Raw genomic sequence first — 15,804 nt, forward strand, 5'->3', positions numbered from 1 at the left:
GGTAAGAATGAGGTCGGAAAGGCCAGAAGACAAGAAGTTTACCATAGCAGTTAACAGGGGCTAAATAAAACAATAGACCTAATGGCGAAGAGGAAGAGGTGAAATAGAACATAAGAACAAAGGTAACTGCAGAAGGCAAAAGACAAAAGTGATTGGCAACATAAGGGAAAGAAAAGAGAAATATGGCCTAATTGACAATTACGTTACTGTGACAATATACATAATATACATAATAATAAAAATAATAATAATAATAATCAGAAATGAGACACAAAGTTCAAGTGATGTTTTAACTACCCTGGGAGAGCCAGTTAATTACAATCACCCACAATCACAATTATAAAAATCACACAGTATCACCTCAGCTGAAATACTCTCTTTTGCCATTCCAAGTCAATGGAACCTCTCTAGATTGAACCACATCAATTTAAATGTGAAAAAATACAAATTCATGCCTAAGGAACACTTAGGATTCATTTAAGATTAAGATTAAGATTCACTTAAAGAGGCATTCCCATGCCTAAACCACCATAGTTTATTCAAGTCTTAAACACTCGTCTTAAGCACCTATTTACTAATAATCTCTAAATTAGCACCTTTATTCATCCACATATAAAGTGAAAGAGTAGCAAGTAAATCACTCTTATAATCGTCCACAAACGTCTTAATTAATTACCATTAAAATTACCCTCAAAATTAATTATCATCTTCCTAAAGTTGCATCAATAATTATACATGACTCATAACTCACCTATAATCCCACTCATTATAAATAATTATATCTAAAATTACTAGTATTATATTATTTCCAACGATTATAACTCCACCTACCAATCAAAGTTACGATAATCATATGTAATCACCACCGTTGAGGGTAATTATGAGATTATCTCTCCACTTACCTATAATTGCTCCCATAATTATAGGCGCCGGGATAAAGCCGAAGAAACTAATGAAGACGGTCAGAGTGCCCAGGGCCAGACCTTTATCCTCGTCTGCCACTGATCTGGGGGAGTGAGGGAGGGAGGGGCACCGTGAGAGAGCATGATAGGGCGTGAGAGAGCATGGTAGGGCGTGAGAGAGCATGATAGCACAATGTATATCACATCACATATACCAATATAAATACTGTTACAAATAACCCAACACACTCATATTTTTGTTAAAGATTATCTTGTGTGTTTGTGTGTGTGTGTGTGTGTGTGTGTGTGTGTGTGTGTGTGTGTGTGTGTGTGTGTGTGTGTGTGTGTGTGTGTGTGTGTGTGTGTGTGTGTGTGTGTGTTACCTGAGGTGAAGGACGCTGGAGCCGACTCTGCCTGTAGACGATATGGTCTTGATGATGATCTGGAAGACGAGGTAATAGAAGAAAGTGTCGCAAGGCTCTGGACAGTACCCGCTCCTCCCGAACCCCAGAGTCTCGTCAACCTGTAGTGTAGAGGAGGTGGTAGCGATGGTGGTAGTGGTGGTTGGGTGGTGGTTTGGTAATGGTGATGGTGGTACTATTAACTATATAAAGACATACTTACATAGATGGCCAAAATGCTATCATTTCTACATCAAATATGAAAGAAAACGCTGAACATACACTCTGAAGATGGTGAACACAAATATATATTTACGGCAAAGCATCGTCTTAAATATTTAATATAGTTCAACAGGGTATTTATCTGGTTCCTTCCGTCTCTCCTTGCTCCACTTCTATGTTTAATGTTTTCTTAAGAAACACGAGATTAATTGGAGCTTACTTAGATCTTACTTTAATCACAGACAATTATGCATCATAACCGTATTTCATACAGATAAGATATAGCATTGTTTACACTTAAAATATACTAATTGCCCCACTTAAGATAGTGTTTTTTGCACTTAAGATATAACATTCCTTACAGATAAGATATAGAATTCTTTACATTTAAGATCACGAATTAAATGAATTAAAGAAACCGGCTGCCACCTTAACGATGTTGTCTCAGCACATAGCAAGATATTTAGTGTTGTGAATTAAGATGTGCACAACTCAGCTGTCAAGATGACGGGGGATAACATCTGTCAGCGGACGAAAATCTATTGTATGCTCTACCTCTGCCGGCGGAGAGGAGGAGGAGGGTGCTGAGGAGGTGTTGAATGGACCAGTGAGCTGAGATGAGTTGCTGGAAATGCACCGACACTCGCTGAACATCTGCAACATACACACACAATGTAATGTTGCACTTCATGAATTCAACTGTTGCAAGGCGTTGTAGTAGAGTTATGCCAATGAGTGAGACGAGTTCATGCAACACTAAATTGGATAAGTTTAGATTTAGGAAAGACTTGGGTAAATACTGGTTCAGTAACAGGGTTGTTGATTTGTGGAACCAATTGCCGCGTAACATTGTGGAGGTGGGGTCCCTCGATTGTTTCAAGCGTGGGTTGGACATGTATATGAGTGGGATTGGGTGGTTATAAATAGGAGCTGCCTCGTATGGGCCAATAGGCCTTCTGCAGTTGCCTTTGTTCTTATGTTCTTATGTAACACGATACTACAGTGAGGCATGACACTATATGCTGCCTACTGTGAGAGTTAGGCACACCCACATCTGACATCAGAGACTGCAAAGTATTTTATTTACTTGCGACATCTTCATTTTTTTTATTGATGTTGATAAGTTTTGGTACGTCAAGATGGCGTCACTACGGTTGTAATTCCCGCCTTAGGTCATTGTCATCTCTTTTTATCCAATGAAAGGCATCCCCATTGGTGATTGGACAAGCACTCTGATGTCTGATGCAGGAGCACCTTCTATAGGACCAACACAGGAGAACTTACAATAGGACTGACGGAGGTGTTCGCGACGGCGCAGCCAGCGTAACACGGAGAATAGAACACAGTTTTCAGGTCCTGAGAACAAACAGGAGAGAACCGGTCCGAACAGCCACAGTCAACGGAACAGTCTGGCCCCGGCGCCCTGTGGAACAGATGGACACACTCTCGTCATCATCAACACTCTTCTAATTATCAAACGCACAATCAACAGTCACGCAATCAACACTAATAAACATATGTACAATCAGTATACACGCAAGCAACAGTCGCACAATCATTTTATATGCAAATATCACTTGCACAACGAATAGTTGCTGAACAGTTAAACAATCATCAACAATAATTAAGAGCAGCAAACGTACCCATCGACGGGGCCGAGGACGGTGAGCTTCGGGCAGCCGATGAACATGAGGATAATGAAGCCGGCTGTGAGGAAGAGGGTGACGAAGATGTTATAAGCTGCCACGTAGCGGGGTCTTGGCCTCACCCACCTCATGATGGCACCACCCATGCCAGTGCCAAGCACCACGGACGCGAAGCTGGCCATTCCTGTTCACCAAAGAACTCATTAGAACCCAAAGAATTCACAATAACATTTGAGATATTTTTGCTGTGGCTTTTAACTATGGATTTCAGTATCTTTTTATGAACCGACTTTAACCAGGTCAACTCCTCACCTGCTCCACAAGCTTCGCCAGTACCATCACCTTATCCTACGTGTTCCTTAACTGACCTTATCTCTTCCTTCTGCGACCTTGTGTGTGTGTGCCTCAACTCAACCAGCGGCGCCCCTGACCTCCACCAGTGGTGCCCCCTGACCTCCACCAGCGGCGCCCCCTGACCTCCACAAGTGGTGCCCCCTGACCTCCAGCAGTGGTGCCCCCTGACCTCCACCAGCGGCGCCCCCTGACCTCCAGCAGTGGCGCCCCCTGACCTCCACCAGCGGCGCCCCCTGACCTCCAGCAGTGGTGCCCCCTGACCTCCAGCAGTGGTGCCCCCTGACCTCCAGCAGTGGCGCCCCCTGACCTCCACCTTACCGGTATAGTAGTTGGCCTCCGTGGCGCTCTTGCGGAACTGGTTCTCCAGGTACTTGGGCTTGAAGTTCCAGTAGCCGGAGAGAGCCAGGATGATGACCACGGTGTTGAAGAGGTTCCCCACCCACAGCTTGTTGGTGAAGAGTCGCTTCAGCGCCTTCTTCAGGTCTGCGGCAGAGAGGGGAACGAGTGGCGTTGAAGAGAACTTTGACAGGAGAGACGAGAGAGAGAACATATAGAATATTATGTAATGAAAACCTGAACATATTCCCCCCCCCCCTCCTAACCGGCGTTCAAGAAGGCGCTGTGGACGTAGACATTACGTCTGAACCGTTAATGATCACACAATTCGTTTCACAGTAAAATTCACTGAGGTGGCTGATAAGGGTGTACACCAATCAACAGAAGGCTGAGGGAGGTATCAGCCAATCATGTGGGCAAACGGTGATTACGTCAGAGGTGGTGTGCGAGTGTTGACGGTGACGTCATCATACAGAGGGTATATATAAACTCCAAACTCTGAAGGAGATATATATACACTGAGAGGTATACGTCGCTTCTAGGTGTATACACAATGTGAGTTTATCTGAGTCCTCGACTATGTTGAGGACTAGATTATGCTTGCTGGTTGGTCAGTAAGCAATACTGGTAGCCTCAATAACCCTCCAGAGGTTGATAGGCCTTAAGCCCAACACCAGACCAAAAGAGTATGGAAGGGGGGGGGGGGAGATGTATATACTGAGAGGTATACCCCATTTCTAGGTGTACATGCTCTGAGAGGTTACACAAATCTTGGGCTATGTTCAAAACTAAAGTACCTTGATTGTTATCAGTAAGCACTTGGACGGCCTTAATAACCCTACTGAGGTTGAAAAGCCTTAAGACCAATAACAAATACTAAAATAAGCAAGTATTAACTGGTGGAAGAAGCCTCCCGTGGTCTACAGATAGACGGTCTGGTGCTCAGTAGTGAGTGAGTGTGGCAGACAGAGACGTCTTGTGTGGAGTGGGTCCTGCGGCAGGGTGCTCCAGGACGGACTGAGAGACCCGTAGGACCAGTCAGTAGACAAGGCAGGAGTATGTGTGTGTGTGTGTCCGGCGAGAGGGGGACCAGCCGTCCTGTGAAGCACTGACGGACAGCCTGGGATGCGTAGCTTGTGCACATTATCTGCAAGGGGCGAATGGCGTGCTCAACACGAGACCTGATTAGTGATCACAGTGAACTATAAGCTGTGAACTGTGCTACTTATTGACAAGTGGCAGACGTTCACTGTGTTTGTAGTAGAAATGGAGTTGGTGCGTCTTTTCAATAATGTATTGTAATGCCAAGGGAGTTCCAGATAGTGAGCTATGATACCAAGAAGGTACTGTAGAGCGACTGTGAAGTACTCGGAAAATCACGAAACTGTAGAACTCGGTGAATAACTAATAGAGGCGGCAGAAAAATATTGCACGATGGAGGATCTTGTGACAGTGATCATCAGGAACTGTAAACCAAACACGGACAGAAGACAGTTTTTTCTGTGGTTGTCACTCTACGGACGACTCAAGCCCGTGTTGATTATCTACAGCATAGAAGGGTACACTGAACCAGAGGCAACCAGGGGTAAGCCAGGCTCTAGTCCTGTGCAAATATCTTTTTTAAGAAATTTTAAGTTGGGTTGTTTAATTTCTATTGCTTCTTAGTGGTTGGGTTGTCTCCATTTGATATTGGAATTGAATTCCGTCTTTGGGATACCATTCCAGTCGATCCCTTGAAAGAGAAGAGGAATTAATTCATAGGTCAGCGAACAGGCAGTCAGTTTATACATACAGTAAACTTACTGACCCTCCCCAGGATACAACCCCGCAACAAGCTAACTCCTAGGTACCTATTTATTGTTAGGTGAACAGGGAGCATTTGGTGATACGAAACGCACCCAACCATTTCTGTCCTGCCCTGGATTCGAACCCGGAATTCCCGATTGTGAGTCGATAATGAATCCGACTGTACTTCGAGGACCCTTAACCTAGCACAGTGGTTTGTATCCACCCTGGTGAGACGACACCTCTGGCTGTGTGGGCTAGGAAGGGATAAACAGGTATAGGTACAGTTTCTCAATAAGATCGCTGAGGCAGTTTCCACCAACACAGTTTCAGTGTTGGTGGAATCTATTAGTGGATATTTTCTGACAGAAGAGTGAGTCCACTGATAGAATTCGTCGGTGAGCTGAAGAGGAGTGTGACCCTTTTCCTGGGCTCTCAAGCAACTATTGAGGACCTATGTGCTCCTGATGATCCAGAGATGTTGAATAGCATTGAGGGATAGGAATTGAGCCTTGCAGTCCTGTTTACTGGGTCTGTGGAAGCGCCCATGTTAACTGACGATTCAGCAAGGGATGCCAAAGCCACTCAGCTGGTCAGAGGAGCGCTGCCCGGATAGTTCTCGGAGAGGACTGTGCCAGGGTGGAGTGCTATGGAGGCTTTAAAGCTTCCTCAGTAGGGACAAGATCTGCCGAAGGTGTGCCAGTGCGGGCGGGTAGGTATCCGGGTACGTCTCTCTCTCTCTTCTCACTCTCCCTTTCTCTCACACACACACAGTGATGTGGTGGCGGCAGACTCCGTACAAAGTTTCAAATGTAGGTATGATAAGAGCCCAATAGGCTCAGGAATCTGTGATTGCCAGTCGAAAGGCGGAACCAAAGAGTTCGAAGTCAAACCCCCACAAGCACAATTAGGTGATTGAAGAAAATTAAACCACCCAAGAGGTGGCACGGGCATTAATAACCAATAACAATGTGGTGAGTATACACAACATTTTACAGTACACTCACTGGGGAGGTTCGGTGTCGCCTCCATCTTCTTGGTGCGGGCGAGGGAGGCGAAGTACTCGACGCCTCTCCTGCTGTCGTCCTTGCTCGCCTGCCTCAGCGCCCTCTTCGCTTCCCTCTTCAGCGTCGCCGGCATTTTGCGCGGGAAGAGGAACAGCAGCAGCCCGCAGAACACCAGCCCGCACCCGATGAACAGGTAGCCTGGGGGATGGTGGTAGTTGTGGTGATGGTGGTAGTCGGTGTGGTGGTTAAAACAAGTATTTATAATCTTATGTGGAGAACTTTTTAAAGACGATTTGAATTCACACGCCTATCGAAGTGTGTATATTTCTTACTTTAAATTGAATATAAGAAAGTCATACAGATTTTTGTGATTGGTTAATGATTAATTCAATCACTACTAACAAGAACGAACCAGCCTTACCTAGCCACCAGGCGCCGAGCCACCGCGGGTCCTTCCTGGTGAGGTTGGGACTCTGGGACGGGTCTATCCACAAGGAGAGGCACTTCCCTCCCACTAGATAACCCAGGACAGGTCCCAGAATCCTCAGCAGCAAGGTCACAGCTGCAAGGAGGGGAGAGCGGGAAGAATGTCAACATTCAAGACGGTGGAACAGCAGAATATATCGTCTATTGTTTGAAGGATCGAGGACCGGGCCGCGTGGACGTTGAGCCCCGAAATCATCGCAAGGTAACTGCAAGGTCGGGTGACTGGGAATGCACTTACTTGTAATGTAAGCCAACCATATAAGCTCACAGTATTAGGTAGTGGATCACGTCAGAACCATTCTTAAGAAGTGTAATAGTAACATTAAACTAAAGTCAGAGCAGGGCGGTGGCCTTTGATATACTGCCTCACAGTATTAGATGGGGTCAGCTCATAATAGTAGGTGGGGGGTCAAGGTACAGTATTAGGTGGGGTCAACTCACAATAGTAGATGGGGTAGTCCTTTTTGTTGATGTTGTCGTCAAGGTAGGTGACGCCGATGCTGTAGAAGATGCTGATGGCGATGCCGACGAAGAACTGGGAGATGAAGAGCAGGACAACGGGGCCGACGTAGGACTGCCCGTGGAGAGCGTCGCACGACTCCTCATCCTCTGGGTTACCCCCTGAGAAGCACACCTCCGTTTTCTCTGAAACACCAAGACAACTGGGACTAATATTTAATCCGTGCTTTTATATTATGACGACTACTGTCCATGTGGTCGTCACACATACACTGCCCATGTGGTCGTTACACACACACTGTCCATGTGGTCGTTACACACACACTGCCCATGTGGTCGTTACACACACACTGTCCATGTGGTCGTTACACACACACTGCCCATGTGGTCGTTACACACACTGTCCATGTGGTCGTTACACACACTGCCCATGTGGTCGTCACACACACTGCCCATGTGGTTGATTACACCAGGGGTTCTGTGGCAGTGACTACCCCCCATTTAAGCCATTTAAGGAATGAAATGCGGACCCCTGTTACTTCTTCCATCTCAAATTATCTCCCTCATTCGTTCCTTGCTCACACCCTCTCTCTCTTTAAATCTTCCTTTGCCTCTTTTATCCTCTTTCCATCTTTCTCTCGTTCCTTCCATACTCTTCCTTCCTTCTTCCCTCTCTCTTTCTCTCCCTCAACTCACTAGTTTTCTTAGCGAGTCCGGTAACGTTCGCTAGGAGGTCTCCCACGCTGCCAGAGGAGGTCTCAACGATGTCGATGGCGTCCTGGCCCGGCCCGTAGACGAAGTGGGGGATGGCCGCCACGAAGCAGGAGACGGCTGCACACAGCACTCCGAAGCCCACCCAGCGCGGGCGGTGACCATAGTTGCCATAGTAACCGAGCAGCATCGCCAGAATCACCTGCGAGATGTCGTTGCCAGCGAGCATGGTGCCTGGGAGGAAGGGAGGGGAAGAGAAGGGATGCTGGTAGTGATAACGTGTGAATGTTTTGATGGCTGACTTTGGTACAGCAGTTGTGAGAGGAGAATATTGCTCAAAAGATGATAAAGAGGGCGTTGCCTTGATGATTATGGCAATAAGAACACGAAATGTTTATGCAGAACAATAAATTGCGATACAACAACACCAATCAGATCTATAATGGGCTACACTACACTAATTTCGTATTCCTATCCAGAGTCTTATTTAAAGCTGGTAGCCCAAATTTAAGAGAGCAGCCTCGGATCTGGTGAGAAGAACAGTTGATGTACTTGTGTACAACGGCGCACCTCCACACATGGAGATGTGGCTGGTCTGTGTGTTCTACAAAGTTCACACATTGTATAACCGGCATTTAGCGTCTCTATATGTTCCTTCCTCAAGAACAAACTACCAAACAAGGGGATCGATATGTGACAACCAGATGTTATCTCTGAACGAACACAGACATTTCCACGTTCTTGTCACCTGAAATACGTACAATTACGAAACCCATTTTGGCAAGAAACTGGCGACCAAAACATTCTGACACTTCAACAACTCATAAATCTTGAAAATGAATGACTGATAATAAAAATGTCATTCAAATAGTCCAACCACTTAAGGTGGACGGTAGAGCGATGGTCTGGCTTCATGCAGGTCGGCGTTCAATCCCCGACCGTCCAAGTGGTTGGGCACCATTCCTTTCGTCCCATCCCAAATCCTTATCCTGACCCCCTTCCCAGTGCTATATAGTCGTCGTAATGGTTTGGCGCTTTTCCCTGATAGTTGTTGTTGTTCAAATGTTTCAGATCAAAACATCAAGGGAAGTGTGGGTGACAGATTATATAGTAAGGGCGTGGATCACTAACTCCTCTGAGCCTCAGTAATAGTCAGGCAAGTGTGGGTGACAGATTATATAGTATGGGCGTGGATCACTAACTCCTCTGAGCCTCAGTAATAGTCAGGCAAGTGTGGGTGACAGATTATATAGTATGGGCGTGGATCACTAACTCCTCTGAGCCTCAGTAATAGTCAGGCAAGTGTGGGTGACAGATTATATAGTATGGGCGTGGATCACTAACTCCTCTGAGCCTCAGTAATAGTCAGGCAAGTGTGGGTGACAGATTATATAGTATGGGCGTGGATCACTAACTCCTCTGAGCCTCAGTAATAGTCAGGCAAGTGTGGGTGACAGATTATATAGTATGGGCGTGGATCACTAACTCCTCTGAGCCTCAGTAATAGTCAGGCAAGTTGAAAATTCCAGTTTGGCAGCAGTAATGGCTTCTGGAATCTTTCCTTATTAAGCTTGCTCATAGCTCAGTCGGTAGAGCGGCGGCCTCACACACGTGGGGTCCGTGGTTCGAGTCCCCTAGAGCCCAGATGAATGAGACACATAACTATTAAGTGAAAATAGAGTATCGCCGCACACGAGATTATCTTGAGATGATTTCGAGGCTTAGCATCCCCGCGGCCCGGTCCTCGACCAGGTCTCCTTTTTGTTACAACCCCCCCAGAAAGCAGCCCGTAGCAGCTGGCTAACTCCCAGGTACCTATTTACTGCTAGGCAACAGGGGCATCAGGGTGAAAGAAACTCTGCCCTAGTGTTTCCGCCTCCGCCAGGGATCGAACCCGGAACCTCAGGACTACGAATACCGAGCGCTGTCCACTCAGCCGTCAGGCCCCCTGGAGCAGACCACTGCTAGACAGATGATGAGCCGGGATGACGCAACATACGCCAACTGACTCCACCTTGCAAGACTCCAGCATGATGATGTTTCAGATTTAGCTACTCAAGACGAAGTGTCCATGTAGCACGGGCTATGGTGAGCCCGTAAGACTCCAGCATGATGTATTGCATGACATTTACACCTGCATTGCCAGTGAGTGAGACGCCTGACCCAGAAAATCTCGCTCACCCGCATCCACTCAACCACCTAAACTATTGCTAATTCTTAAAAGCTGTCAAACTTTACTGAACCAGGTGATACAAAATATTCTATATATGAATTCTTGAAAGGCTGGTGTTAAATTTGCGCTCTAAAATGATTTGAAGTCTTAACATAAAGTGCCCATTGTTTACCCAAACATTTCCTTTACATATATAGAAAGCTTATAATACCTTCATTATTGTCTTCAATAACGAAATTATGATAACAAGGAACCTAACAGCCCCTGGATTCCCCCCCCCTCCTTTCTGGCCAGTGATTGGTCAGTGGAGATGGTGAGTTTAGGAACCATCACAAGGTAGATTCATCCTAATTATCATCATTATCAAGATTGCAGCATCATTCTTGACGTCTCCACCAGCATCCCACAAGTATCCCCGCATCTCCTCTTGTGAAGTGGATGATTGGGTAGTTATGAAGAGCGTGTGAGAAGTAGGTCACAGGGAGATCACAGGGAGATCACCCCTACGCTTGGCTACCGCTGTCTATATGTCACTGTGACGTAGGTTAAGTCCCTGTCTGTCAAGAACTGTGTTATATCGCTGTCTGTCTATCGTCAAGACGTAGGCTACCCCGCTGTCTGTCTGTTGCTGATACCTTGGTTACCCTCAGGATGAAATTTGTTATATACCCTGGTAGGTGTTGGTTACGCCGCTCTTGTCTGCCCTTATATCTATCTGCTGGCTCTAATCTGCCGTTAGTTCTGTCCATATATATGCTAGCTTGATATCTCTGCCTGCTTATCTTGTGACTAACACTGCCTGTCTGTCTGTCTGACGGCTGTACCCTGCCAATCAGAGTCAGTTACCCCTCTACTGCCTGTTTACCTTTCTGCCAGTTCTCTTTTACCTATCCATCTTTCATTCGATTACCCTGTCTGTCTGTCTGTCTGCCTGTCTCCCTGGGAGCTCCTGTCAGCGTTGCTCACCCGTCTGTTTACTGGTGAGCTTGAAGCGCTTCTCGATGGTGGAGATGGTGGAGACGGTGTAGGTGAAGAACATTCCTTGCGTCAGCCCCACCATGCAGTACACCAGCAGGTACACCTCCTTCCTCGCCAGCACCTGATAGGGCAGGAGACAAGGGCGTATTGGTAAACTGGGTGGTAGGGGGATAACAGAATACAAGAATACAATAATGCAGTTTCCTCGATAGTTTCCTTATATAAACCTTAATCGTGTTGTTTAACATGATGACCAAAGCATATACCTGAAGTTGATGACGAGACGACGACGTTTTGGTCCGTCCTGGACCATTATTAAGTCAACAATAGACTTGATTATCAATCGACGTTTCGGTTCAGGACGGACCGAAACGTCGTCGTCTCATAATCGTTTTCAGGTGTGTGGTTTGGTCATCATATCTTCAGCCACGTTATTGTGACTCATCGTCTGCGTTTTTTTAATAAATAATTGATCATCGTTTAACTTTTAAGAGGCGTTGGTGGTGGTTGGTGCAGGAGATACGAGCCTCGTTGCTCTTGTCGTCACCAGTTGAATGCAGTGAGGCTTATCCACTCTGGCAGTTTCATTCGTTGTATGTGACAGCAGGAATCCCATTCAAGTAGGCCTACGATTCGGTTATCATGTTAGGCCTGGGTTTCAATCTGTTGGGCCTAGGCTCCAATGATAATACCAGTTGTGGGGTAAATGTCTATTTTTACACAATCTTAAACTACGTGCCACTGTCTACTTTCATTTTGAATATGATGGGCACGTCTGTACCTCAGTCTCTCTACTCCTCTAGTTGTGCTTGGAGGGTCGAGCTTCTGTTCTTAAGCCCCGCCTTCGACCATCGTTAGTTCAATGCAGTGACTCTTTTCACTTGTTTTTTTTCTACCCATTTTACCTTTAGAGTTGTGTTTTGGACTGACCTCGACAACTTCCTTACCTAGTCTGGTCCACCTCCTTATGACTCTGAAGTTCTTTCTGACATCCCTGTGACTGACCTGTTTCTAGTTTCCAATTGTGTCATCCCGTTCTACTGTTCTTTAATTTGAACATTGGCTTCTATATTTACTTGGTCAATCCACCTTGGAATCTTGTACGTCGTTATCATGTCTGCAGTATTCCTTCTTTTCTCCAGTATAGTGAGGTCCAGTTTCCTTAAGTCTTTTTCATAGTTAGCTTAGCTCAGGAACGAGCCTTGTTGCATATTTTTTAACCTTTTCTAGAATTGCTTTGTGTTTCTTAATGTAGGGGGTGGATGTCAATAATGGATGTCACAAAGGCGCTCGGAAGGAATCTTTGTCCAAGTTACTGAAGGATAACGGGAATTGCCAGAATGGTATATTGCTGCCCTCGTTATCCTGGTGATGTTCCTCTTATGTTATATCTCCAGTTATGTCCACGCCTAAAACTAAGTCTTATAATATAACTAGCATTAAAAATGTCTGAAATAATTCGCTCAAAAGACTGAACAAATATTAAAGTCTAAGAAGAACAAAGGTGTTGTGCATCAAGTAATTAGTGTATAACATCGGATCTCTTGACTGGAATAGGTATACTGTGAGTGAGTTCGGATCCCAGTGTTGTAGCGTAAACAGTTTTCCTCCTGTAGTTGCAACGTAATACAATTTGGCCAATTATGTTGCAGCTTAAGGCACTACGACGTTTTTGTTGCTGTGAAACACAATTCTGATTGGACGTTGTCTGGTTGAACTGTCTGAACCTAACATAAGTTAGATCAAGCTGTTTTGGTCTCGCTCAGTCAATCCTAAACTATGATAACAATATGCAGCTCATACTGGCCTAGTGCTTTCTCCTGAGAATTACCGTCCCTCACACTATCCTAAGATATCCAGTCATGCCTGACACTAGCTCCAAGATTCTCTAACCACACAGGTGAGAATATCTTGAGCTACTCATTCCTTTGTATGTATTTATACCTCATATCACCTCACCCAAATGCAGGTATAAAATCAAATCTGTTTAAACTCTGTTTAGTGTTTGCAGGTTATAGTTGTGTGTGTGTAAACTAAAGTCTTTGAAAATGTAATAAGTTATTATGAAACGGGTTCAAGTGTCGCGTCAGACTAGAAATACAAATGAATTTTGGAGAACTGATTTTCAATTACCATCGACAATGAAAAGAACCATAAGAAATATTAAGAAAATTCGTGTTAGAATTATTAATCTTACTTTTTCGGTCATATTTAATAATATATGTCTACAGGAAAGACTGCTACCAAAATATACTAATTTATACCTCAATAAACTTATTTCAATTTCGACCAAAGATCACATTTACTCCCCCCCCCCCCAAAGAAGTAATCTACCACTTACGGGCTATTCATGCCCGTGCCACCTCTTGGGTGGTCTAATCTTCATCAATCAATCAATATTTCAATTCAGGTAAACTGAGGTGAAGTGCTCACCTGCAGCCAACTGGGCTTAAACGGTCCTATCCCACATAGGGTCTCGTTCTCATCGTCCTCAGTGTGGATCAACTCTCTCGTCTGCCTGATGTCTTCTTTGGTGAGCTTCAGCTTCTTCTCATCCTGCCTCAAGAAGCTGGGCTTAGAGAACAATCTAAGATTGGAGAAGAAGCTTGACCTGGTCGAGGAGTCAGACTTGCTTGGGAAGTTAGACTTTCCTTCACTCTCCACCAGGCCATTCTTTTCAGTCATCTTGCAGAGTCTGAAAAGAACAAGAATATTTGAGATTTGTTGACAGTTTTAAGGAATGGAGAAATGTGCTTAAAGGTAGTGACAAAGCTGAGTGCACTACAACTGTACCACCACACCACAAAGCTGAGTGCTCTACCACTGTACCACCACACCACAAAGCTCAGTGCTCTACCACTGTACTACCACACCACAAAGCTGAGTGCTCTACCACTGTACCACCACACCACAAAGCTGAGTGCTCTACCACTGTACCACCACACCACAAAGCTGAGTGCTCTACCACTGTACCACCACACCACAAAGCTGAGTGCTCTACCACTGTACCACCACACCACAAAGCTCAGTGCTCTACCACTGTACTACCACACCACAAAGCTGAGTGCTCTACCACTGTACCACCACACCACAAAGCTGAGTGCTCTACCACTGTACCACCACACCACAAAGCTCAGTGCTCTACCACTGTACCACCACACCACAAAGCTGAGTGCTCTACCACTGTACCACCACACCACAAAGCTGAGTGCTCTACCACTGTACCGCCACACCACAAAGCTGAGTGCTCTACCACTGTACCACCACACCACAAAGCTCAGTGCTCTACCACTGTACCACCACACCACAAAGCTCAGTGCTCTACCACTGTACCACCACACCACAAAGTTCAGTGCTCTACCACTGTACCACCACACCACAAAGCTGAGTGCTCTACCACTGTACCACATAACCCGAATGCACCCGGGCAAGTGATGATTGATGAAGATTATGCCGCCCAAGGGGGTGGCCCGGGCACAGAGCAGCCTGTAACCGGACAAGGGGTTGAATGAGTTGATAAATACCCTCTCTTGCTTTTGTTGCGTGGTGGTACAGTGGTACAGCAATCAGCATTAGACAATCGGCGACTAGAAAAGTGGAGTCAAAGAGTTAGAGCTGAATCCTGCAGGCACCAATAGGTGCGTAGAATACCAGCTGGCGTAGAGTTGAGCATGACATGAGTGAAAGTGACAAGGACATGAGTGAAAGTGACAAGGACATGAGGGAGAGTGATAAGGACATGAGGGAGAGTGACAAGGCCATGAGGGAGAGTGATAAGGAGATGAGGGAGAGTGATAAGGAGATGAGGGAGAGTGACAAGGACAGACGGGTACCCTGTGTCTGTACTTCTGTCTCCTTTCAGTGAGGGAGGATGTGTAACTGGTGAGGTGTACCTGGATTGTACCTGGATGGGGTTCTGAGAGTTCTTCTACTCCCCAAGCCCAGCTCGAGGCCAGGCTTGACTTGTGAGAGCTTGGTCCAACAGGCTGTTGCTTGGAGCGGCCCGCAGGCCCACATACCCACCACAGCCTGGTTGGTCCAGGTGTACGAAGTATGGCTGAGTTGTATGATGTATGGGTGAGGTGTATGATGTATGGCTGAGTTGTATGATGCATGGGCGACGTGTATGATGTATGGCTGAGTTGTATGATGCATGGGCGACGTGTATGATGGTGTAGTGTATATATCATTGCCATATTGAGTAGTCTCTCGTGTTCCTCGAGTGCCTTGTTTCACCGACACATGAATCGTTTGAGCTGACCCGAGGTCACGCGAGTGAAGAGAACTGAGTGCGGGTTTACGTTATGTGTGCACTATCCTCAGTCGCACTCTTTCGTCTCGCCA

The 15,804-nt window shown here is 45.9% G+C and overlaps 1 protein-coding gene across 6 annotated transcripts in view; it reads right to left on the reverse strand.

Moving 5' to 3' along the window:
- LOC123751768 (solute carrier organic anion transporter family member 74D) overlaps window positions 1-15,804 on the reverse strand; it is a 28,484-nt gene that overhangs the window by 1,834 nt on the left and 10,846 nt on the right. For all 6 annotated transcript variants that reach the window (XM_069319608.1, XM_069319610.1, XM_069319609.1 and 3 more), the window contains 12 exons: window positions 13,894-14,155; window positions 11,449-11,581; window positions 8,295-8,543; window positions 7,581-7,784; window positions 7,075-7,215; window positions 6,654-6,851; window positions 3,844-4,008; window positions 3,169-3,355; window positions 2,810-2,948; window positions 2,081-2,179; window positions 1,286-1,425; window positions 903-1,006 (listed from right to left, as the gene is read on the reverse strand). In XM_069319608.1, coding sequence (XP_069175709.1) covers window positions 903-1,006; window positions 1,286-1,425; window positions 2,081-2,179; window positions 2,810-2,948; window positions 3,169-3,355; window positions 3,844-4,008; window positions 6,654-6,851; window positions 7,075-7,215; window positions 7,581-7,784; window positions 8,295-8,543; window positions 11,449-11,581; window positions 13,894-14,155 — 2,021 coding nt within the window. The remainder of the gene's footprint in view (window positions 1-902; window positions 1,007-1,285; window positions 1,426-2,080; window positions 2,180-2,809; window positions 2,949-3,168; window positions 3,356-3,843; window positions 4,009-6,653; window positions 6,852-7,074; window positions 7,216-7,580; window positions 7,785-8,294; window positions 8,544-11,448; window positions 11,582-13,893; window positions 14,156-15,804) is intronic.

Source organism: Procambarus clarkii, chromosome 93 (genome assembly GCF_040958095.1).
Source record: "Procambarus clarkii isolate CNS0578487 chromosome 93, FALCON_Pclarkii_2.0, whole genome shotgun sequence".
In the NCBI taxonomy this organism is placed as follows: domain Eukaryota; kingdom Metazoa; phylum Arthropoda; class Malacostraca; order Decapoda; family Cambaridae; genus Procambarus; species Procambarus clarkii.